The sequence below is a fragment of the Lepisosteus oculatus genome, chromosome 6, assembly GCF_040954835.1.
Source record: "Lepisosteus oculatus isolate fLepOcu1 chromosome 6, fLepOcu1.hap2, whole genome shotgun sequence".
Classification (NCBI taxonomy): Eukaryota; Metazoa; Chordata; class Actinopteri; order Semionotiformes; family Lepisosteidae; genus Lepisosteus; species Lepisosteus oculatus.
In genome coordinates, this window is record NC_090701.1 from 36,070,273 (window position 1) to 36,096,035 (window position 25,763).

The following is a 25,763-nucleotide window of genomic DNA, read 5'->3' on the forward strand; positions in this document are numbered from 1 at the left end:
ATCCATCCATTTTCTAACTGTTTCCTCCAATTCAAGTTTGTGTGGAAGCCTAACCATATCCTATCTTGGCACGTTACTCAAGGCATGTTACACCCTGGATGGAGTTTTTATGGAAAAAGTAGTTAGAAACTGGGATAATGTTTAATCGGATGTCCTTTACAGTCTTAGTCCTTGAACCAGATATGTTGTGATAAAACAGTATGTGAATCTACAATTCTACATCCCAGAAATACAATTCTTAACCCCAAAGAAAACAATTCATAGGTTAATGCTCCTTTCAAGGAGACTACACACAAGGAGACTACACTAACCCATAAAAGAAAGTCTGAGCAGAAAGCAAACATTATAGAGTGACTGTTGCTTTACATTTTTCAGAATTGTTTGTATTTACAATTGATGCCTGCAGCTGTGTTTTTCTCAGCTATCACTGAAGAGTATACATAAAGTAGGTAACTGGATGGAAAGTGTCTACATGGGAAGAAAGTGTTGTGCTACAAAAATGTCATTAAATGGGTTATTTCTCCAGGGCAGCTCAGCTGAGGGTTGACAGTGATTTTCTGTTGAGAACTTGGGAGATCCAAGTTGTTCTATACCAGAGTCTTCTCTGTTGGAGAGGACTCTAAGCATGAGAAAGTATGGAAAGGTTTGGGAGAATTGCCCCAAGGCATCACAGCAAGCCTCGACAAAGATTCACAGATTCTTACAGTTAACGCAAAACACAATCTGTGGACCAGTTTCTTTAAATTTGTGTAACTGTACTTTTACTTGAAATAAAGGAAAAATAATAATCAGAGGCAAAAGATTATCTGTCCTTTAACAAATGTTCATATAATACTTTGAAGAAAAAAATTGGATACATTGTCCTAAACTAAATGATTGAGATAGGCCAGCACACCTTACCATTTCTGCATCCTTTTCATTTTTCATTACATGCAACTGTTAAATACAGTAGTAACTATTGTATCTGTTTTATGTAAAAGAAACTGGAAAACAGCCAATAAATGCATTGCTATGTATTGTTACTGCATCATAAGACTAGGTTTGCTACACTTTTCACCTTCAGTCTAATTACAAACATCCTGACATCTGTTTTATCATACAGCACAGCCTGCCTGCTGAAAAGCCAAGTATGGGACTGTTCCAGTCGCCTTATCCATATGGGCACACTGTTGTTCCCACAGCCAAGAGAATGTATTTCTTGTATTTAAATACAAATACCTGTACACCTGTATTTAAATTGTTCATATGGCTAAAATAATAATAATAATAATAATAATAATAATAATAATTCCACTCAAAGCGTTTTACAGGTAATGGGGACTCCCCTCCACCACCAATGTGCAGCATCCACCTGAATGATGCGACGGCAGCCATAGTGCGCCAGAACGCTCACCACACATCAGCTATCAGTGGGGAGGAGAGCAGAGTGATGTAGCCAATTCATAGAAGGGGATTATTAGGAGGCCATGAACGGTAAGGGCCAATGGGAAATTTGGCCAGGATGCCGGGACCCCTACTCTTTTCGAGAAAAGCCCTGGGTTTTTTAATGACCACAGAGAGTCAGGACCTTGGTTTTACGTCTCATCCGAAGGACGGCACCTGTTATACAGCATAGTGTCCCTGTCACTATACTGGGGCATTAGGACCCACATGGACCGCAGGGTGAGCACCCCCTGCTGGCACCACTAACACCTCTTCCAGCAGCAACCTTAGTTTTTCCCAGGAGGTCTCCCATCCAGGTACTGACCAGGCTCACACCTGCTTAGCTTCAGTGGGTTGCCAGTTGTGAGTTGCTAATACTAGAGTTAGGTCAAAGATGCAGGATAAACATTTTCCTTTTCAGGTATAGGCAACATTTTGTACACTTATCCTTTTTTTTCTGTGTGTATTTTCTGTGCGAAATATTAATATTTATTGAAATTTCCCCCTAAGAATTGCTTTCCTTGCAAAGGGTAATTATAGTTATATTGTCCCTATTTTTTTCCCTAAAACTTTGTCAGATTTCTCAGAAGTCTCTCTTATATCAATGAGATCTGAAAGTTATCTTCATCCCCTGCCTAATCCCTCTGGTAATAGCTCCCCAAGAAACTATTTTAGACTTGAAATTTAAAATTGTGTTTTATATACAATATAGAACACAAAAAAAAGCATAAAACCTCAGTTATCAAACATGTTAATTTACAGTAGAAATCTATTCTATTTTCCTGTTGTGTGTGACAACTCATTGTTCACTAGGTACTCACATTTGATGTCTGTACAAATTAATCTAACTAAACAGTTTCACAAAGCAGTAATTCATTCTGTTTTCAGTTTTCTGCCTCTGTTTAAAATGTAAAAACAAAGTCCTTTCGGCTTGGCCAAATCATCCATAAATGTGGGGGTTTGTTTTTTTTTGTACGTTTGCCACTTTTATCTGTCCTAACCCGTGTAGCCTCTTCTGCAGTGTATTTTGTCTGCAAGGCACTCTTGATTAGTGCCTCAGGAGCAGCAGAATGGAGTTCAAAAGTTTACTATTAAAGGGCCTATTCAAATGTGGCTAATGGTGACGCACATATGACCTTCAGATTTCCGTGGAATAGCACAACCTCTGTGATGTAAATTAGTTCAATTGTGCTACCTTCATAAAAATTGTTTTTAAACAGGATAATTATGCACATAAAAATAAATTAGTAGTATTGAAATCTGTTTTTTGAGTGCAATAATATATTATAATAAATGTAAAAATGTAAAGCTGCTTCACATTATAATTGAAATCATCTTGCTAAGTATACACTGTTACTAATAAATTAATTAAGAATACGTTAGCAATTTCCTCTTGCTTTTGTTATAACTTCACTTTAAAATGCAAATTTAGTTTTCAAAAGATATGTTTATAATAGTGCTTAATAATAAGTATTTTAAATATGTACTGCATACAGATTTTTCTCTTTTTGGTGTTTATATAGATGATGACATGACAGGGACATAATTTTATAAAAGCTGATGTACATCAGCTGATGTACAATAAAAAGGAAGAAAATTTTCAGAAAGTTTCAGTAATTTAAGGATAATAAATATTGCAATGCTGTACTAGAAGGGAACCAAATTATTGTGTTGAGCTATCATTTTGATTTCTAAAGCACACTTTTCCTAATAATGTCAAGGTCACAAAGACTTGAAAACGTAATACATTGTAAGCTTCCCCAAATGAAAGCAGTCAAAATGTCTGTAAATGTCTATAATGGTTTCCTTAAATCTATCTACCCTAAATGGACTCCTCTTTTTGTAAATATTTTTATGTTAAGTGTGTGCTGCTGTTTGAAATAGGAGCTTGATAATGTATTCAAATTTTATCTAAAATGTAAAAATCATAAAAAAATGCAGATGTGGTTATATTATACTTTGAACCATTCTATAGGAATAATTCTATAATTGGTCAATGAAAAAGAATAGTTAAACCTGCACAGAGTTCCAGAGCAATTTACAGAAAAGAATACTCACTGATTTTATAGCCCAGGTTTTCAGCATGAACTCTCTTTGCCAGGAACTGTCCCTCGATTAAAGCTCGAATTTCCACCTCCTTTGGGAATCCCACAACCTTTGGCAGACATAAAGGAGGCTTCAGTAATCTGATCAGTGATATATCGAAACATTACAGAGTTCTCTCCGACATTGATAGCTTTCCCACAATTTGCTATTGCAGCTTCAACAAACTATGCAGCTCCATTTTTTTTCTTGATTATAGTTTATACTTCCATGATATACATTGCTGTCCAAAGATCTTCGACAAGTCTCAGCTATATTCATTTCACAGTTTGTTTCCTTCTTTATCTAAAACAATTCTACAGTATGTCAAATGTCTTTTGTTTCCTTCTTTATCTAAAACAATTCTATGCCAATCTTCTTCTGAATTTTCATCTGTTTTATTTTAGATATACATTTGAAAGTAACAGTTAGTCCTGACAAATGTGTAGTGTGTTGTGCAGTGTGAAAAACAAAAGCTTTATGGATATGTAGGAAGGGACAAATTATATGTGGAAGATCCCAAGCTCAGGTAATGCAAATAAGGAGAATTTGTACATAGAAAAATAAAATGATTCTCTCATTATCAATCTCTTCTAGTCTCAAGACAACACACCCTTACATACAGTGCACAAAGCCAACAAACGAATTCTCACATTCCAATCAATTAAATTGATTACAATTATATCATCCACAGGTGAACTTTCTACAGAAGATCGTCTTTGAAACCAGCTCCTGTAGCGGCCTCTAGTGGCAGCTTTCCATTACTATCTTTGACATCGGTCACATTTTAATCATTTCATTTCATGATCTACTATCCCATGTGGGAAATCTGTTTTGTGGCACAAATACACAGTGTTAACAAAAACACAGTAAAAACAACCGTCACCAACAAAGAGATTAGGATAAACAATATTTCAGGAAATAAACTAATTATTTTACATTGTTGAAGACTGCCTTAACAGAGGGGAAACATTATACATTCATGGACATACACTCAAGGATACGGTAGGATATACATGGAATACATGCATATACTAATATGGTCTTCAAAAAAGAAAGCAGCATTTTTGGAGACAGATTGGGCTCTCTGCTCAGCTAGAGGCTTATGAACAGCATCAGCTATCCTATAAGGATGCCTGTAAGGCGGCCAGATCCTCTTCCTTTCCCAACCGTTTGGAACAGGATCACAATAATCCAACAGACCTTCTCAACACTATCATATGCTCCAACCAGCTAAATAAGTCTGAATGTCCTTTCTGTGCTGCACTATGCAATGCATTCATGCAATTCTTTCACAAAAAATACAGTCCTCTACTGCAGTCATGACGCCTAAACCCTGTTCTCTTTTCTTAGGTTAAAGTTTTTCTTTCTCATTTTACTCCTGTTGATGGTGCTTATGTAACTGAGCTGATACTTAATATGAAACTGTCTACGTTTCTGAACTAGATCCTAAGTTTATGCCCCTATTCAAAACTAACATCTCTGTTTCTGTCCAATTGCTACTAACCTCCTCAATGAGTCATTAAAATATGATCTTAATCTGCAGGTTTAAAGTCCACTGCCATAACAGCTATGCTGAAAGAACCCTGACTTGGAAACACAAATACTAAATGTGCAGGTTCCACTGGCATCTAATGAGTTCTTTGAACCTTTTCAGTTGAGAGTAGAGACACAATGTTGAAACCACCCTTGTTAAACAGCTTCTGACTCTGGGTCAGTTCACAATCTTCTCCTTGATTTACAGTAAGTGCAGCCTTTTTATCTAGGGATCATTTGGCCTCTATATAGCGATTTTTTTTTTACTTTGATGCAGAACTAAGTGATTCTGTTTGTTTTTGAAAATTGTAATGGAGTCTCTCCACTACATTTGATTCTCGAGGCTTGCAATGCTTGAAACGTCATGAGCAATGTCAAATGGGCTGCACACCCAGCTGTATTAAGTCTGATCCTCTGGGATGTAGCAGTACTTGTAGGAATATGTCTTAATGTTGCACATGTTTACCTCAGGAATGCTCGATTGCTGGGAGGTACTGTATACTTGATGTCTAAAAATAGATGTATTAAACATTCATCTGTATCCTAAGAGCTTTCCACAAAATGAAGTGTAACTTCATTCTTTTATTCATCTTAATGAAGATGGTATGCTAATTCCTAAATAATGATTTTCAAACAAAGTTTAACTACTGAGAAATAACACTCTCGTAATAACGCAATAGTGTTTTTTTTTTCCCAGTGGAACTAAAAAAAAAGTCTTCCAGAAAAACACGGTTGTGCAAGAGGAAATTTCAACTTATTAAAGAGGATCATGGTGACCCAACCTATAAATGGCATTGTGACACATACTGTAGGTTCAGAACCCTTGATACAGAAGGAGAAAAGAGAAGGGCTCAGAACAGAACCTTTTAGGACTCCAATAGAAACTAAAAGGAAACACAATGTTCATGTTTTAAACACCATTCTAATGTTGTAATTATTGTATCTATGCAAGTAGTTCATATAAAGACCAATATTCAGCATATTGTGCAGAAGAATTGAGTGGTCCACACTGTAAAAAGTATTGGATAAACATATAAAGACAATTCATACAAGTGTAAGCTTCACAATTATAATATAACTGACAACACTGAAGGATGTTTGCTATTACACATTCATGTCCAGAATGAAACCCACATTGCATGTTTGAAAAATATAATTCCTGTCTTAAAATAGAGCTTAAATGCTTAATATTTTTTTTCTATGATGTAAAGGTAAATGCAAAATGTATATAGTATAGGTCTTTATCAGTCTTTTGGAATTTCAACTGTTTTAAATTATAGAAAAAGTAAGTGGATCAGAGGAGAGGATATTAAATATTTCTTTTTAAATTTAAATTTTTTAAGTGGAAAAATAGAGGGAAAAAATCATAAATACATTTTAAGAAAATGTCTGGGACAACACAGGATTCCACCATAGGATAAAGTAGGGAGAATCAGGAGGCAAGTCAAAGTTGTGTAGATTCTCCAGAGAATATATTCCTATACCCAGAGACTTCAAATAGAGAGTACAAGTAGGTATACTGGTAAGCCCAGTCAGGCACATATCCTGACTTAACTAACAGTGCACGGGAAGATGCAACAGACAAGGCTGCACAGAACCAAAGTCATTTTTTCTTACCTTTTTGTTATCCCTATTAAATCTGTGTACCCCCTCTGCCGCTGGTGTGATTTCCATTACATCAAAATAAATTCCTGAAAAAAAAGTTTTCAGTTGTTTCACTATTATCACCAGAGTTTTACACCATTATCCTGATTCAAAGTAAGCTACAGTATGACACACACTTATAGCATTTGATAACATGCCAGTGGTGAGTAATCCAGATTTAATACTGTAACACATAACAAGAATTAAGAATGTTGTTTTATTGTATTTACTGAATAGACCCATTCAATACCAAAGAATTCAGAAAATTTATGGAAATTTGGTGTCCCTGGAAACAATCTCAAAGACATTGAAAAAGCACACAATATACAAATCTAAAATATATGAGAAATATTTTATTTCCATTGCTACCACCTCACTAGCTGAATTTTCATCTTTCCAATTTGTACAAATATTGCTCAAATTACTCGATATTGCCAGCAGGTCCTGATTGTCTTCTAAATTCCACCTTAAGAACAAGACTCTTGATATGCTCTCAAAAGCTCTGGTTAAATAAACATATATTACCTATTTTTCCAGAGTTCCCCATTGGTACTGATTGAAGTGCTTTTGAGAAATCTTCCCACGATCCTCCTGCACATTCATCCCTGATTCTCTCTCTTGTAAGTGAGCCATTTTTAAAACTGGAGGCACAGAAACAGTTTTCAGTGAATACTGTCTTACATGTACTATAGGAGGTATAGTCCTTCTCTTCTAAAGACAGGAGGAGTCCTGACTTTTCGGTCTTTAAAGACCCTGTGGTCCATGACATGAGTATAAACCAAATAAGAATGAGGGTTTTAATCTCGGTGTCCTGCTTAAATTTCAGTCATGCTTGTTCAATATGGGCTTCCAAAATTTCCCCTTTAATTTGATTAGTGAAGTACTTTCTCTCTTCACACACCTGAACTGCTGTGCAGTGAGGCTATTAGAGGAGAAAGCCATCTATACTGTACATCATCCAGGTTGATGCTGCACTTCAGTGGTGGAGTAAAGCAGGTCTCTTCCTAAATATAAAGTTGTAGGCTTTGGGATTCTTAGAGATGAAAGACACTATATAAGATATAAGTACATTTTTAATTTGGAGATTTTTTGTTACTCTTAAACATACTTGGAACGCTTTGTTAATCTATTGCACGTCTTCAGGTCTGCTTTACTGTACAAAAGAAAATATTTTGCTTTTATTGCCTTTATACAGCTGTTGAATGTACAAGAAGCAATGTGACATGAGGTTAATTACAGTGGCTCACAGGGACATTTGTACAATGTTAAATAGCCTTTAAATCTTTTACAACAGCAGCAGCACATTTTTTTAATGAAAAGCTTCAGATGATTACAGGCTCCTGAGCTGCATATTGAGCAAAACTCTCTACTCTAAGAATAAGAATAGCTTGGTCCAGAATATCATGCAGACAAATATCATATCTCAGACAGAGAACACTGCCTGGGATGTCCTAGACTAGGTGATTGGTTTGGCTTTGAAGTTTCCCTATCTACCAGTGACCACTGTCATTGATCAGGTCCCAAAAGGTTTGGAGATTGTCAGTAAGTACCTTGTCCATCCTCCACAAGACAAAGAACGGTTCCTCCGTGCATTCTTGGTTTACTGTACTAAAAGAATACAGTGGACATATCTACAAAGTGTAAGTGTCGCTACAGAAAGTCAGGTATCATTAAAAAATGCTTTTTCAAATGAATGAGCATAAAACTAAACTGCAAAAATTGTTCACAATTCTAGGTAAATGTGAAAATAGAGCTCTGGTGTAATGATACATTTTCAAAATCTCTTATAGAGACATACAGTAATATTAGGTCAGTTAAATTTCCACATAATTATAACCATATGCTTTAAAGTAAGAAGTGCATGGTAAAGTCTATGCTTATTTTTAAAGCTCACATTTAGAAATGTTTTTAGTATTTAGCATTGTGAAGTTAGCATTTAACATTTTAAGGATGCTAAGAATGAATTAGCATGATTCTTTCAAGCCCTTTTCTTTTTGTAGAAGTAATACGCAAATGCATGAATTCTCAAACGCCAGAATTTTATCTGGAACCAATCATTCATATACCAATACTTAAGGTGACTTTATATGCAGCAGTTTCACAGGAATGCACTTTTCAAAAGTAAAATAGCATATTCTCCAAAAAACCTGATAAATCACAGACTGCCCTTCTATGAGATGTTGATCTGCACACTGCTGATGAACTGTATTATAGATAATACTATTCCAGTTTAAAACAGTAAGTGCGCCTGGGAGATGTGAGCAATACTGAATTCTGTAGACCGAAATATAAATATAGTTTACTCAGGGAAGTAAGATTTTCTTTACCATAATAAAGCCATGTACGCCTGGCTGTCAACTGGATTGCAGAAAATGTGTCCTTCTACATCGGGCTTGGGATCCTTGATCCATAGGAAAATTGTGTCACTTGTACCAAGACTCACCTAAAGTCAACACAAAGTCACAGCTTTGTATACAATGTAACAAAACTTAGGTTGTACAGTATTTTTAAACACATCAATTTCACGTGTAACTGTAACAATAACTATTTCAATGCAGGGTAAGATGAAGATGTCTTTTATCATTTGTGCAAGTCAGTCTGCATTTGTTAACACTATCGAAAATTGCAACATATTGGTTTGACCGTTTTGGTCAAACAATGAGTTTGAAAACTCTTGAGTCACACTGCATATCTCACTTTAAAATTGACAAAGTACAACAGAGCAATGGGCTCAGACATTTCTCCAAAATGCTCTACGGAATGTGCTAGTGTCCTTTGTCACTTGACAATTCAATGTAAGATAAGTGGTGATGTGACTGTTTAAAAAACCAGGATGCTCAGGTTTCTGCTTGGGTCTTTTTGGTCTGCCATCTAGAAACTCAAGAGTAGATCCTCAGATATGCAAAAAAGCACCAGAGGGAGAGAAAGAAGGGAGCAACTTCGAACTGAAATCTTGCAGGTTTTGGAAGTTTTGGGAGTGTTGCGAGTCTTGATTTGGAGCTTGTAAACAGCTTACCTACCAGATATTGATAACAAGAGATTTCTGAAGAGATTTCTTCCATTAAGCTACAGGAGGAAAGTAGGCTTTTGTGTGTGAATTCCACCCATCCATTTTCTAATTTCTTAATCCAATAGAGGGCTTTGTAAAAGCATTGTGTTTGTTAAAGGGTTCACTATAAAGAAAGGAGCACTTTCTCTTTACCTTATGACTACTTTGTGAATCTGATTTACACAGACCTGCCTATCAATGTTCTGGTCATGAAGTGTGTCACAGTATTGTACTTACTGTACCTGGCTATATAAAAGCTCTGAAACAAAAGTTAACAAAGTGATCATATTTTGACATTGTCTTTTATTTTCTTTTTCATTAATAAATTATTATAAACTGAAAATGGTCAGCAAAACACAGCACCAAAGTAGGACTTAAACTTCTAACTTGATTGTGCTCCAGAAACCAGGGACTAGCATTCTTGTTTAATTATTTACTTGTCCTTCTTAAGATATGCTAGGTCTCCATTTAAAGATTTTATGTGAAATCTTCTGTTGAGTCTGAACTGCCAGGGCCTCATACAGTACCTGTAATCAGCCAGCCAAAAGGAGATCTAGACACTGCCCTCTCCTGATCTACAGTAACAGTTTGAGAAGCAGAAGGCATGAGGGAGTTTAAACAGTACAGTAAAATCTACAGACAGCCTCCGTGTGTTTGTAATGCAGGTTAATAAGTCACCATTTTGATGTGTGGTAAAAACAATGTAGGTCACTGAAATGGGCTGCAGTAAGGCTGTGAGTATAAAAAATGATTTGACTGACTCTTGTGTTGTTAAACCATCCTGTGTAATTTGTTAAAAGCACACAACAAAGCATGTTTTATTTTAATTAACTACACAATTATAATATGGTGTAGTTCCACCGAACTGAAATTTCAGCAAAAAGTTTACTATCTCACCTAATACTTGTACAACTGTATAGCTTCTACTGTATATGGGCTTCACAGAATATTTTATGAGTGACCCCACTGTAAATATTTTATAAACTACAATAAAAATGTAAGAAAATTAAGTCAACATAAGTAAAGCACAAATGAATAGTTTTATTTCTGTATAAATGGTTAATATAAAAATCAATGAGAAGTTAGAGAATTTGTTTTGCAGAGTTCCAAGCAATCGCGTCTCTCTTACTCCAAGAGTGTGAATGAACTGCAAATAAACTAAGGAAAAACTAGAATTATACCTACCAGCTAAAGAGCTCATCACTCAAAACAATTTTTAGAGGTAGAGGTTGTATTTCTCTTGTCAGGTATCTCCTGTCACCTATTTTAAAGTGTAAAAAGTACAGATGCTACATGTGAAACATACCTGTAGCTCTGAAGCAGGTTCTAGTTCAATAAAATCTGCCAAGGTTTAAGCGAGTGGGTGTACGTGGTCCAGTTTGAAGATTGAGAACAAAATGGAGGTAAGGGAGCCAACTTTAATTTAGCAGAAGATACATTTTGACTAGGTTTAATCATATTGTCAACAGAATTATACTCTACCAAGTAATTCTGAAGATAAATGATCGAACACCATTTGAGCATGAGCAGTTTGTGGAGTGAGATAATTTAAAAGAGAACCAGGTTAATCAGGCAGCCATCTTCAGTTATGCAGGAATACTACTTAACGATATGACCAAAATGATTCTTGGCAGGTTGGGAGTCAACTAGCTAAACAGCTTTTGAAGAGGAGCAGATCATCAGATCATCGTAGATAAGGCAGAAACCCTACTGTATTTTTACATATAGCATAATAGCTGTGTTGATAATAGATTTATACCTACTGTACAAAGTTTGATGTTAACCCTTTAAATAGTACAAACATGCTAGACTTCAGTATTGTCCGAAGTGTCATTTTTCTGTACAGAAACAGAACCATTGAGATGCTTTACATTTTCACCCGTCCAGACTGGACAGAATCCAGGGTAGGAAAATCATGGATACTTACTGCAATGTCTCCCTCCTTGAGTCTCATTCCTGCCAAGGACCCTGAGGAATAAGAACCAGTACTGATTTAACACTCAATACATTTGTATGGCATTAGATACTCTCCAGCTACTGTAGAAAAACTGTCTATTATATCACTGAATACTCAAGATTGATATGTTCATTTACTTCATTATTTTATTTTGATAGAACTACAGTAAGCATCACACAAAAAAAAGCTAAAGACTGGATGCAAATCAAAATAAATTATTTAATCCTGTGACTTTAAACAATATATACATACCTTTAAATTCCAGCTTTAATTTTGTTTTACTGGGACAAGTGCACTTTTACATATTTAATCATTTTTGTCATCCTGCTTTCTTGTTGACTAGACAAAACATTCAGTCAGGTTTCAAGGGTGATACATATGTTACCCGTTCTTTGGCAGGAACGAAAGAGCAAAGAAGAATAAGTTTAATTCAGGAATTTTCCCCGAGTTTGTCATCTAAAGCCAAAAAGAAAATTTGAAAAGCACTTCAATAGTAAAATAGGTCAACTGACATTTCTTTGGGAAAATTCATATTTTTTGTTTTAGACCCTTTACTCAAAAGCAATAAATGATAACTTTTAGAAGAACAAAATACCGATTTAACCATGAACTAAGGGCTTCTACTCAAGCCTTTATTTCTAGCTAAATCAAAATAAGTAAATTGGGTATCAGAGGTTCTTCAAGTGGGTAGTTCATTTGGCACAGTTAGCATTGCTGCCTCACAGCACTGGATTCCCCGGGTTCTCTTCTTGAGGTGCTACCCCATGTTCACATGGGTTTTTCTCCAGGTGTTCTGGTGTCCTCCCACGGTCAAAAACATATTGGCAGGTTGATTGTTTTGTGGGAAGTGTAGCGGTGTGTGTGTGTCTGTCTCCATGTGATGGACTGGCATCCTGTCCAGGGTGTGTCCTGCCTTGCTCCCATTGCTGGCCGGGAGGCTCCAATGCCCTCCCCACCCCGCGTGACTCGTTATTGAATAACATAAATAAATAAATGTTAACAACTGTGCCACCATGCCACCATGAGAAAGACTTAATTGAGTTTAATTTTCCTAAGCTCTAGAGTAATGTACTTCACTTACTGCTAACTTTTTATCAGATGCTAGACAAGAAGTATAATGAAAAGGCATGAGCATGTACTTGATTCCCCATGCAGCCCTGAATTGGATGAAGCTGTTAGAAAATGAATGGATGGATCTACTTGATTTACTATGCTTCATTTGTATTAATAAACATTGCCCTTCAGCATTCAAATAGCAATGAACACTTTTAAGATTTAGTTATTTCTAACATGATTAGGAAGCCTTCACTTCCTCACCTACACAAATAAATTGCTATTGAATTTGTGAAGAACTAGCATAAAAACTCACTTGAGTTTTGTATTGCGTTTCACATCTCTTTGTTATCGATTGCAAAAATACTGATGCACTTGACACTCATGCATCCAAATTCCGTAGGAAATATTCTTTTATTCAGATTGTATTTATGCTGTGCTGGAATATATGCTATTTAACAGAGATAAGTTGAAGTCAAAGTTGCAAAACAAATTTTGAAGATGTCATTCACTGAAAAAATTAGGCAACTGTTAGATTAAATATGATCAACAGGTAATTATGTAGTTAGTAATATAAATACTGGTAACTGTTAAATTAACTGTATCACTATGTCACTGAATAAAAAGTCTATAAACACAATAAAGCAATATAAACACTGTCAATGTTTTTGTAGCTTTTTCTAGAAATAAAAAAAAAATGTTTTCTTTAAATTCTGCTTAAGATTAATATTAAAAACAATAAAGACAAAGGAATTCGATTTCTGGTCATTTTGATTATTATATTGTACACAAGGAAAATAGAGAGGCATGTTGGCACAGTGTTTAGCATTTTTGCCTTTCAGTACGGGATCCTGGGTTCAGTTCCAGACCTGGGGTTCCATCTGCATGGAATTTGTAGGTTCTCACTGTGTTTACATGGGTTTCCCCCGGTTGCTCCGGGTCTTCCCACAATCCCAAAACATCTTGGCAGGTTAACTGACTTCTGGGAAAAATTGGCCCTGGAGTGAGTGTGTGCTTGTCCGTGTTGGTATCTGTGTGTCCACCCTGTGATGGACTCCAGCATCCAGTCCAAAGTGTGTCATTCCTTGCGCCAATCACTTTCTAGTATGAGCTCCAGCTCCACTACAACATGGAACTAGATGAAGCAGTCAGAAGATGAAGATGAAAGGATAACAGTATATTTAATGCAATCAAGTAATTAATATATGAGCTTGGAAAACCAGTTGCCCCAACAGAAAGAACTGAGTTTGAGGACATGAAGCTGATGAATATGTGAACGTGCAAGTGACAATCTTCATCACACAGGCAAAGTGGGAAGGAGTCGCTCTGCACATGCAAGGTTCAGACAAGGGATACTGATACAGATTTCTGTTAGGCCCAAACTAGGTACTATTCTGTCATATTAAGTATAAACTCTGATTGTTTCTGCATTTCATTGTGTGCTGTTGTTCATGTAGCTTGAAACTGTTTCAAGAAGGTGTTTTGTACAGCAGTTCCCAGATGTTACATTACAGGTTTGACATAATAAAAAAGCAGTCAATTGTAAATTGAATTTACCTGGAAGGTAACTTGTCTTCTGAATTTACCTGGAAGGCTACTTGTCTAAGCACCCACAAATACAATCAAACATGTTCTGGAATATGTCATTACTTCTCTCAGTGCTCATGGAATTACCATCAGCATGGAGTGCTCTTACCACCTAGTGATCTAGTGTTGATAGAGACAGAAAGAGGAGGAAGGAGTTCCATGGAAGAAACCACAACTGGATCACTAGAATCTCACCTGGATTGTCACCTGTGAATGCTACAACTCTACAGTCTGGTGAGAACCCATAGCGCCGGACAAAGTATGGAGACACGGAACCCTAATTTAAAATAAAAAAAGAAAAAACATCAAGACCAACTTAGACACTAAACTAATAGAACAGGCACTATGGTGTAATCAACATAATCTGAATTGCAGCATAAAACTAGCGTACATTCTGTCTTATGACATTTTAAAAGATGTATGACTAAAAAAGGTTTACTTAAATATAGTAAAAAATAACTTAGCAGGAACTTACCAGGGCCAGTGTTATCATTCGTGGGAGTCACTGTACAGGGAAATGTGATATATTCTACTGAAATCTAACAAACTGTTAGCTACAATTACTGTTAACTGTGCAAGCAGGTTGCAGCTGTGCCACTGGGTGGCACCAATGCTATGCAACATTGTCTCTGACATGGCAATACTCACAGTTCATTTTATTTTTCTGAGCAGACATCCCTACAACCTTCCCACATTCCAAGATCACTAAGCACATGTTTGGCATTTTTTTTTCGGCAACACTGAGCAAAAGTGCCAGTCCCCAAGGGCATAATTCTCAAACTGTAATTGAATTTCAGTTACAAAACGGTGTTGCAGTTTCAGTTACAGAAATGATGAGTAATGCCCTGTGAAATTCGCAGGCAAATGTGTGTGACCTGCTTTCCAGGTTTTCAGCTTGAGGCCTGAAAATGTCAATCAAGCCATTCTAAGAAAGCCAAGTACTGGCTAATTATAAAATTTACTCATAACTGAAAAATAATTCTGCCAGTTATATTACTGATGAGTTAAGGGCAGAACTAAAATACAATGACATTTAGGAAATTTGGATTATCTTGAAAGTGAATACTGATTACTCCTTCCAATTTCTAAAACTTCCATTTAGACCATTTTCTGAATTCTGCCTGTGGCACAATGAGAACAGGAAAATGACCAGCTAAGACTGCCTGCTCTGTCTGCCATATGTACTAATCAGAATTCCATGTTCCAGTTATTAACACACACCTCCAGTATCTGACTACCAGCCACTTTGTGAGACAATACTAGCCACAAAAATCATATACAGTACTTTAGAAGAGTGGGTCCAAGGTCAGGTGAGGAACACAACATACCCCGCAGATACAGTATGAAAAAATACACAGTTTAAAGTTTATAATTGCATGTTAACCTGTCATTTCAATCATGAAGATGTTCGTTCTAAAGCTATGAATCTGTGTAAATAAAATGTCTTTGCATTGTTGTATTTAAATCTCATTTAGATGCCAACAGAATGCTGTTTGTCGTAACATAACATATTATGGACTCTTCTTCTCCATAAACCTGTCTTTCTTACTTAGTCTTACTTTTCACTGCTGATTACTTGTCATTGACCGCACCAGTGATGATATTAGGAGCACATCACAGTTCTCCCAATGATGGGTGAAATTCACACTATGCTGACAACTTCATACAGGAGTGTATACCTCTTTGTGAATGATGTCTCTACATCATGGTTGTACAATGAAGATCATAAAACCACCTAGGAAGGAGTATGAAAATTGTAAAATCTGAATACTATTTTTTTAAATTAAAGTGAGTCTTGGCATCTATTTATTATCTTGGTGCTTTGAAAGCTATGGTGATCCCTATACAAAAATACTAAATGGAGAACTGCAGATTTACATCTAGCAGATGAATAAAAGCTGCATTGATTTTATAGATACTGTTTTCAGAAAGTGCATGATCATTATACATGATCATTAATTTAAATGATATCTCATGTTACAGTTACAGCTACTGTATATCAAGACACACAGTGCACTGTAATCAGAAAAAGTGCACTGTAATCAGAAAAACACACCTTGATGAATGTCACTGTCTTATACTGTACATGCAGCTAAGACACATTTTATCAGGCAGTACGAATAGGCATAGTTAAATCTGTATGCTATCAACTACTGATAGAAATGTAATCAAACTATCAGAAAAAAAACTATGCACAGTCTACAAAGAGCAAAGAAAATTATATTTAGTCTAGTAAAAGCTTCACAACGGTATGGCACTTTATGTTGCTGAATATACTTGAAAAATAAAGGAAAACGTAATGATAAGAAAATCCAGTAGAATATCTATACTGTAATTATTTCAGAAGATAAGAAACTTATCAGCACAGGCATATCTGAGATCATTGAAGGACAAAATCCAACAGGCTTCATAGCCCTTTTTCAGCAGAATACAACTGTTAATGAGGGAACAGGGTTCAAATGGGCATTAAACTCAAAAGGGTATTAAAATACTATATTAATTAAAATCACATGATTAGGCCTCTACTGATCCCCTCTGTTACACAATCAATTTTTTATTTATGAATGACTTAAATGGTATGGCTTGAGCCTTCTCTGTTATGTTGTTTATTTGACTTTCATTTTTATTGTGGAGTGATGGCCATGATCATCTGTCAATATCTGGGAACATTTCAACTTAAGCTAGTTGCTCATCCCTTACTCATGATTCAAGTTTTATAGTTACAGGACATTAACATACAACCGGAAATATTAAGTTTGTATTACAACTCCATAAGCAAATCACATTTTTAAGATAAATCTACACCATTTTTAATAGAACAATTAAACATTTTCCAATAAAATATCTTAAATACAATGCGACTTTTCATCTTTCACAAGAACAGCTTGTGAAGGTGACTGCTTGTGAAGAAGTTATAGACAATTCTATAAAAAATGCCCATATTGTATTCTATATATATTCTCTAATATTCTACAGAGTTCCCAGAAAAGTCCCTGGGAATGCTTTTCCCTCCAGATGTTAACCTTCTCAGTAAAATATGTACTGCATTTTAGAGCAATTGTAAATGTCTACATTAGTAAGTTGAACTAATTAGTTCAGTGGTAATAATTTTTAATGGTCCCTTCCACCCAATTTCATCTTCTCATTACTCCTGTAAGAAAAATATTTTAAAAACATACCAGAACTGTTGAGGAAGGAACTGGAGAGCCCAATTTTTCCTTCAGCTGGGTTGCTGTGGCCCTCAAGCATTGTGGTGCCCACTCTTTTGTAAAGATGTCCATCAAATTCATCCCTGATCCTGTGAACAGTGTGAAGCACAGAACTGCTACTAATACACTTATAGAAATAATTACGAGAAACCTAAAGATTGGGGAATACTTTATCAAGCCATGTTATATGGAAAGCTCCTATTCATTGATTGTGGAGACTGAATGTAGCTGAAAAGATTACAGTTATATTTGTGATTTTGTTGTCATTATGATCTCTTAGCCAATATCAGATCTGGAAAGTCAGACAGCACTGTCATAGCCTAAGACGCAGTTTTATACTGTAGTGTTAAATTGTGTTTAATTTACTTTTTGAATGGGTTTAGACTTGTCTCTTTTGTTTAATCATTTTATTGCACAGCACCTTGAAATGATTTTAAATGAAAGGTGATATGTGACAAAATAATTATTCATGATGCTAAGAATATGCTCAGGTAAAGTGATATTACTTTTGAATTAAAGGGGAAATTGAAGGAGGATAGATTGTGCAAGTCCAAAGAGGAATTTAGTGAGGAATTAACTAGAGTTAACACTCCCACTCTGAAGAACAGAGCCTTGAATTTATTAATGATCAGTTAGTCGGGACCGTGGTTTAACACCTCATCCAAAATTATATGTCAAATAACCATCAAAGGGCAATAAAAAGAATTTCATTTTAACCATGATAACATACAGTATATTTAATATCAAGCTAATATAGCCAAGTTTAAACTACTGTTTTTTACCGGATAACAGAAAACCAATGTACAATCATCTGACCTATTTAAACAAACACAATGACTGTTAATAAACAGCCCATGTCTTAGGAAAAAAATACATGAACAGAGTGTACAACAAATCAGCTGTGCAAAAGCTAGAACACAACATATTTTGAAAGAGAAGGAAGAAGTAATTCAGTTTAGCAGTGACTCCCTAGAGCCCTAATTGCCAATATGTATTGTATAAACTTTTACTGTTCCCACTACAAAAGGTCTGAGCACTTACCATCACTGTAATCTATTGGAGCATAGTCACCAAGGAAGACAGAGGCAGCAAAGCTACTGACCAGTGAAATTCTCTGTAACATAATTTTCAGAAAAAGTGTCAAGATATGGGTATGACTTGTATTAAAGTGTATGAAACAACACAATAAAACCCAGTTCTCATTGTCTTTGTGTTGCATTTCCTGAGAAAACTATATTGCACTGGGTGTAGCTCCGGGTCTCCAGGTATTTGCTTTAGTATCAGCATCATCACGAAGTCAAATTAATCAAGTGCTAGATCAAAAAAGAAATAGAAAGGGACTTTGGCTTAAAAAAATACCTCTGTTTCCTTGTATGCTTCAGGTTTTGTCTTGCAAATCTTGGCTATCTGATTTCCAGTGAATCTCTAAAAATGTAAGTTTTTGCATATTACTCAAGATAAGCAACAATGACGTTCAAAAAGTCAGTGAAAAATGTGCTTATGTACAGTATGTCGATTAAACAATTTCTGTAAAACCAGATGTGCTGTGAAAAAATACATTCATCACTTCACGTTTAGGATTCATATTATTGCAAAACCACAAAAATCTTAAATCCAAACCATTTCTTTAAAAGTACATTTTACTTCCATTACAGGTACTGTATACACCGTTACAATACTATGAAACAGAAATTGAAAGACTTAAGTTCTCCAACTAAAGCATTCTAAGTCAATGATCCGATCCCAATTCAGGTCATCTTAAGCAACATATAGAAACACAAGAAGGACAAGTAGACAGTAGAATATAATTCCAGCATAAAAATAAGACAGAAAAAAAATCAACATTTCATATATGGTGCCATTGTTCAGTCTCTACAATCAAAATGCTCTGTTGTGCATTCTACTTCCTCAAATATTCTCAGTCCTTTTCCCTTTCTCTATTACACTAATCAAGCAATATAACTTGAATTTGAAAATATATGCAAATTTGTGTAACTTAGCATTATATTGCTCAACCTCTGAGGAGACAAATATTCAAAAATAACAAGGAAGTACAGTGCCTTGATCTAGATCGGGATGGCGTTATTCCATGGTGACATCTCACATGTAGTTCTCTCATTTATGTTCTTTATTTTTGCTCCTACCACGTATTTATTGTTCTGTTTGTTTACTGTCTGTTTGTACATACTGTCACTATTAATCATTTACTGTTTTATAATGTACTGTGTACATTGTGTGGTGTTATCTGGTGTGCTGTGTATATTCTAAGAGAACAGTGCAAATAAGACCACTCTTCGTAAATGCTCCGACTGAAGACTTCTAAGAGCAAGATAAGATTCAGTAAATGTCAGCCAAAACTGAAGAAAAGATGGTAAATATACATGTTGCAGAATTATTTAGACCCACAAACTCGACATTTGGTCAAAGCACCTCTGGAAGGAATTACAGCCACAACTCATTTTGGGTAAGGGATTTTCCGAGAACTTAATATTGTTTGTACACTTTTTAATTACTTTACCCCTCACTTGCTTGGAAAACTTTTTCGGTCTTCATAGTTGAGTCTTTGCCTGAAATTCACCACCTGGTCACAGAGACCCTCAAAGAGACCGTCATTTTTATTCTGAAGTTACGACAAACATTATTGTTGAACACAAACAGAGGCCACTCAGCTAAATGTTTGGATCATCAAGGCAATTCTGTGTACCTAAATTATTTTAGGTTTCCCACAGCAAAGGGTTTAAATGCTTATAATAACTTTTCCCTTTTTCTATCATATTAACTATCTACTGCTCTTCATTTTTCTTGCTCTGAATATGTGGATTAGGTAGTATACAATATATAACAGACATTTATTACTACTTCAAAACATCATGACTACAAGGGACAGTGATCTACCTCACCTCATAAGCACGAGAGCCAGTGATGTCAGCCAGGTGCTGGGCTCCTCCTACAGCTTGCTCCAGGAGCTGGCATTGTTCCGTAGTGCTGGAATCCATCCACACTGGGCTATCCTGCACCGCAAAACTGTCCTGTGGAACACAGGAAAGACTCTGTGAATTCATATTTTTACCTCTCCCCAAAAAGCCCATTAAACTGTACCGTATGTGATAGCTTGCCAATTTTATTTACATAATTTAGGAAAATTAATACAAAATGAAAGGCACATACAATCCTATACATAGATACAGCTAAATACTCATACGTTGAAAGCTGTGGATTTAGAGCTGCAAATTTGTGGTGTCTCCATTCAGTTTTGATTATCACAGGTGTATTTTATGTGGACAGAGATGAGGATATTTTCTTGAAGGTGCCCTAACTCCCGAAAGAAGCTGACAGAGTTATCCAGATTAGAAGCTCAGATTTGACACAGAAACTGGGATAACACGAACTAAACATCTTTGTCAAATTTGCCAAGATCTCCATTCCCAGTGTTAAGCAGAAAACCTATATCTCAAAAATCTTACACAGGACAATTTTAAAGATTTGGTCCCAGTACTTCAGCCTGATTTTTGCCTTACCTTTCTTTACCTTACTGTTCATTTATAATATTACATTATAAAAATGTAATTATAAGTTAAATGTACATTGAATATTATAACATGATCAATTTTATAAAAATATATAATTATATTATATAATAGAACAGTTCTAAAGTTCTTAACTGTGGTATAGTGGTGAGCATAGCTGCCTTCCAAGCCGGTTAAAATCCCACGGCCGGCAGAGGAATCCTACTCCGTTGGACCCCTGAGCAAGGCCCTTAACCCCAGCTGCTCCAGGGGCGCTGTACAATGGCAGACCCTGTGCTCTGACCCCAGGCTCTCTCCCTATCTCTGTGTCTGTGTGTCTCATGGAGAGCAAGCTGGGGTATGCAAAAAGAAAAACTCCTAATGCAAGAAATTGCATAGGGTTAATAAAGTGATATAATACACATCTGAATTTTCTACAAGTAAAGGAGAAAGACATTTGCAATCCCTGAGTTAGAATGTTTCTGGTGGTGTGCAGCCCCTAAAATATTCTATACTTCAATATTCTTCAAACAGACTTTAGAAGAAAAACAAAGGGCTACGAACAATAAGCTTTAAATTGAAAAAAGTGTTTGACAGGATTAGTATTCTACTGTCCAAACATCTGTTTTTAATCTTATTTGGATTCCATTAGAAAAGGTAGAAATGAAACTGGAAGCCGGAATCTAGATCCTGTAGCACTTCTTATTAAATAAAAGCATTGACACACAAAACAAAAGGATTATAGGAAAACCTGATTTTCCAGTTGTGACTTCTTCTCATGCTGTGGAGACTAATACAGTTAGAAATTTGGGGAAAAAATTCTAATTAAATTATACTCCAGAAGAAAGTTTTTTTTTCTTTAACAAGGGTCTATGTACTTTATTCATTTTTCTACTAAGGAGCGTATGAATAAAACAGAAAGACTGAAAGCTGGTATTTCCAAGACATTTACTCAGTTTAATAACTTTTCCAGTAAATTAAAACACAGAGAACTGCATTATGAACCTGAAAGTGTATCACACACTAGTAGAGAAAATATGATGGTGTGAAATGTTATTTCTATTAATAGCTTAAAAAATTAAAAGGCATTTCTATTTCACAATGTATAAATAAAGACCAATAAATTCTGTCTGCTGTCAAGTCAAAAATATACTACATTACATTACAACAACTCCACAGTTTAAGGTGAAGGACATCTTTGTATTTTGTTTTTGTTTCACTTTAAAATAATGTGTGAACTTTATAACATAAGATTCTGAGGTGGAATTTAGGCCATAAAATCAGTAAGCTATGGACAGGGCAGAAGACTATCGGTCAAAGCAGAAGTCAGCTAATAAATCAGTGACGTACAGTGCAACCACAATTCATAGTAAGACAGGCATCTGCAGGACATGTTCATTAAGGGTCTGTCCTCTGTCTCCAATGAAACTGGTGCTATTTGTGTCAATGGTTCCACAGTGTGAAAAGAAGAAGTCTTGTTGACGTACCTAATCAGTGGAAGCATGTATATTGTCTTTAAGGCTCCTAATCTCTTGGATTACATCAATAATGCAGCAATAATTGTTTAAATTAAAATTGGATATTACAAACAAAATAAAGTCATCATGTTTAAAATTCCTAAAAAGAAAACCAAAAATGTCAAAATGTATATTATTGACAAATTAAATGCTGTTGCTCTGCATTGATTTCCTCACAGAAAAAATCACATGTACATGAAAATTGCACTCTCAAATCAATAACACCCACCATATGGTATTTCGCCTGTCAAATGCTGGGAAGAAACATCATTATCTATGTGTCCTTTCATGAGCCAAATAATAAAATTAATTAAGACTATTACCTAAGACAGCACTCAATTAAAAAAGCAACACAGAATCTTTACCTTCATCTGCTCATGCAAAGGCTTATCATGTGCAAGGTTCTGGAGGACCGTCTTGGCACCTTTTTTCCAATATATGCTACCATGTTGCTATAGAAAAAACACAAAAATAGCAGAAGAATCACCTCATACATTTTAACATGAAAAAGTGAGCATTTTTTTACAGGTTGTCTGCCGCAGCGTATGAATTTACAATAGAACGTACCTGTCCACTTCCTGATAAGGCTTTTACACGAGTGAACTCAAAACCAGAAATCTTCATCTTTTCAAGAATGTTATCTACCGCCTAGAATTCATGGCACAAATAGAAGTGAAAGTGTTAATGGTCTGTTATAGCTTGAATAATTTCAGTAATAATTTATGTAAAAGAAATTTATTTGCACCTAGAATATCAGTATACACACTTAAATAAATTGGCAATTTTATTGGAATGAAATAATAATACCATGTATTACTGTTCCACCATCCAAAACTCAGGCACCACCAAACCAATCAATTTTCTTTTTGCTTCAGCCCTTTGCAGGTTTTGGATTATTTTATTAAAAAGCTGTAGCATGATGTAGCTTTATTTTTATACTTATTTAGATGACAAAAATATTGAATAACAAAAAAGGAAAACAGACAAATCCAAATACAAATCCCAACATTTTGCATGCATTGCAATTAATGTACTTTCTTGGATGGGACAGTGACAATGGAGATTACTTTCTGCAGCAAGTTATTCACAGTGTTTCTTACCTTAACCCACATCAGCACTGGAGAAGTAACAGTTAATCTGTCACTGTGGAAATGAACCCCACCTTGGGTCCTGTGTGAGAAAAACAGGGCTCTGTATATTTAAATAAATATCTGTGTCCGCGATCAAGTGTAGATTTGTACTACCAAAAATACCTGTAGCTGCAGGGTAAAACTGTATTTATACATTTTTACATCTTTGATTAAAATCTAATCTGTGTAAAGTATTTGCAGAATACTCATTGTGTGGTTTAAAGTCATAAAGCTTTTATATTTTTATTAAAACACAGAAATTGAGCACCACTTAAAATGACATAAGCTTACTTTTATCAGAGTTACAGATGATCACACAAACTAATAACAATTTTATGGGCTTGAAGCAATAATGCATAAGTGGTGATGGCTTTTTTTAGATATAATGTATAAGGAATAAATCAATGTTGGTCTGTACTAGTGACAGTTCACTATTTACCTGTATTCAGGAATCTCATTGTCAAACTGCACACTGTCTTGATAAACGACGTCCAGATGTTCATCAACAGCAATCACTTTTAGCTACAATGATATTAATAATGAAAATAATCGCCCACAAACTAAAATGCGGTTTTTATTGTTAACTGTCATGCTAAAACACGGAAATAGTCACTCAATTACACAGGAAATAAACTATAAAAGGATACTATATGTTGTCAGATATTTTAAAGGGGTAAGGTCGTGGTGTCATTGATACAGTTTAATCGACTTCGGATCAATAAAAAAGCATTACAATGCAGAGCCGTGTGCAACAAGTGTAATTAAAAGTTGACCTTCCATATACAAATCAATATTTCGGTACTTGAAAAGTGTTTTGCTAAACCTTTAAGGAGCAAAGCACAGTAAGGTATCTAGACTATGTACCATAGTTTTAAGACATTAAATTGCAATAATTATCACTGCAAGGATTTATGCACTAGAGTGTGTTTATTAAAATCTTGCAAAACAGCCCAGAACTACAGTAGAAATCAATACTGTAGTTTCTGTCCCTACGGAGTAACAAAAAATAATATAATTGACAATCAGAATTGAGGTCTCCGGTTCAAAATAAATAATTTTCGGAGATTCAACACCTCATTACATCAGAAATCTACTTCATCTGAGCTGCAGAACTTTTTGAATTTTCGCAGACTGTCTATCATAACAGATCACGTGCAAAAACATCCTGACTAGTTCTTTCCGAGTATGACAACAGTACAGCAACGTACTGTACGGTTCCGAGTGTGTTAACGTGGAAATAAAAGAAGACATTTATGTGCAACATGTTACGCAATAAAAAAGGCCTTACCTGCTGGGTACTGAAATCAAACCCTAGGTAACAACAACCAGAAGCTGGAGCCATATTTCAGCGGTGGGGTTGAACACAGTGAAGCCTATGTCATCATGACGACCCAGGAAAAGTTAAAAATTAAAGGAGCCGCCACCAGCGTATTTCTTGGCTGTGCTAGGTACAAATTTTAACGAGCCTCTGAGAATGCGAGCTGACAATGTAACCACTCAAGAACGGAAACGTTAAGAAAGTATTCTTTTTAATTATGACTGTCTTAAGACTCCTTTCACACGTTCTTTCTAGGTGGCAATACTTCACGATTAAATGACTGAAGAAGGCAAAGATTTTAATTGTGCAGTTCAAACTTCAAGAGCTACTCTCGTGTTTGGATTATTATTAAAGAGTATGGCAAATTTAAAGTACTGAATTCTAATCAAATAAAAACTCAGTCTCATAGTTTTCCGTCAATGTTTAACACTGACCGGAATGAGCGGTAGGATTATCTGTTCAAAGGTCAGACGCAGTATTCCAGTGTCCAATAATAATTCAGTAACAAGGTGAAGATTAACATTATATTTTAATACATAATACAAAAAGTGTTTAATTTTTTCTATTATTTCAGACTTGTTAGTTTTTACAAGATTACATGATGCCAGTTCTTGCAGGTGGAGTGCTACATTATATGGTAGCACTTTATATTTTATTCTGAATATAGAATATACACAGAATAGTATATTCTTCATTTGGAAACAGTTTGCAGGTACCATCAATTTACATTTTACACCTTCCACCATGACATTG

General features: G+C 35.4%; 1 protein-coding gene across 4 annotated transcripts in view; it reads right to left on the minus strand.

The window, feature by feature from the left end:
• The window catches only part of xylb (xylulokinase homolog (H. influenzae)), a 118,138-nt gene extending 92,861 nt beyond the window's left edge, over positions 1-25,277 (minus strand). Inside the window, exons 1-15 of one of the 4 annotated variants that reach the window (XM_015354098.2) lie at positions 24,981-25,267; positions 24,132-24,214; positions 23,663-23,732; positions 23,130-23,210; positions 22,928-23,014; positions 20,440-20,568; positions 18,899-18,964; positions 18,581-18,653; positions 17,510-17,628; positions 14,526-14,607; positions 11,661-11,701; positions 9,012-9,127; positions 7,210-7,325; positions 6,658-6,731; positions 3,481-3,577 (exon numbers count right to left, since the gene is read on the minus strand). In XM_015354098.2, coding sequence (XP_015209584.2) covers positions 3,481-3,577; positions 6,658-6,731; positions 7,210-7,325; positions 9,012-9,127; positions 11,661-11,701; positions 14,526-14,607; positions 17,510-17,628; positions 18,581-18,653; positions 18,899-18,964; positions 20,440-20,568; positions 22,928-23,014; positions 23,130-23,210; positions 23,663-23,732; positions 24,132-24,214; positions 24,981-25,034 — 1,288 coding nt within the window. In that variant the 5' untranslated portion in view covers positions 25,035-25,267. Of the gene's footprint in view, positions 1-3,480; positions 3,578-6,657; positions 6,732-7,209; positions 7,326-9,011; positions 9,128-11,660; positions 11,702-14,525; positions 14,608-17,509; positions 17,629-18,580; positions 18,654-18,898; positions 18,965-20,439; positions 20,569-22,927; positions 23,015-23,129; positions 23,211-23,662; positions 23,733-24,131; positions 24,215-24,980 lie in introns of all 4 variants that reach the window. The other 3 variants (XM_015354099.2, XM_069191227.1, XM_069191226.1) reach the window with 3 other exon arrangements.
• Positions 25,278-25,763: the final 486 nt, after the last annotated feature.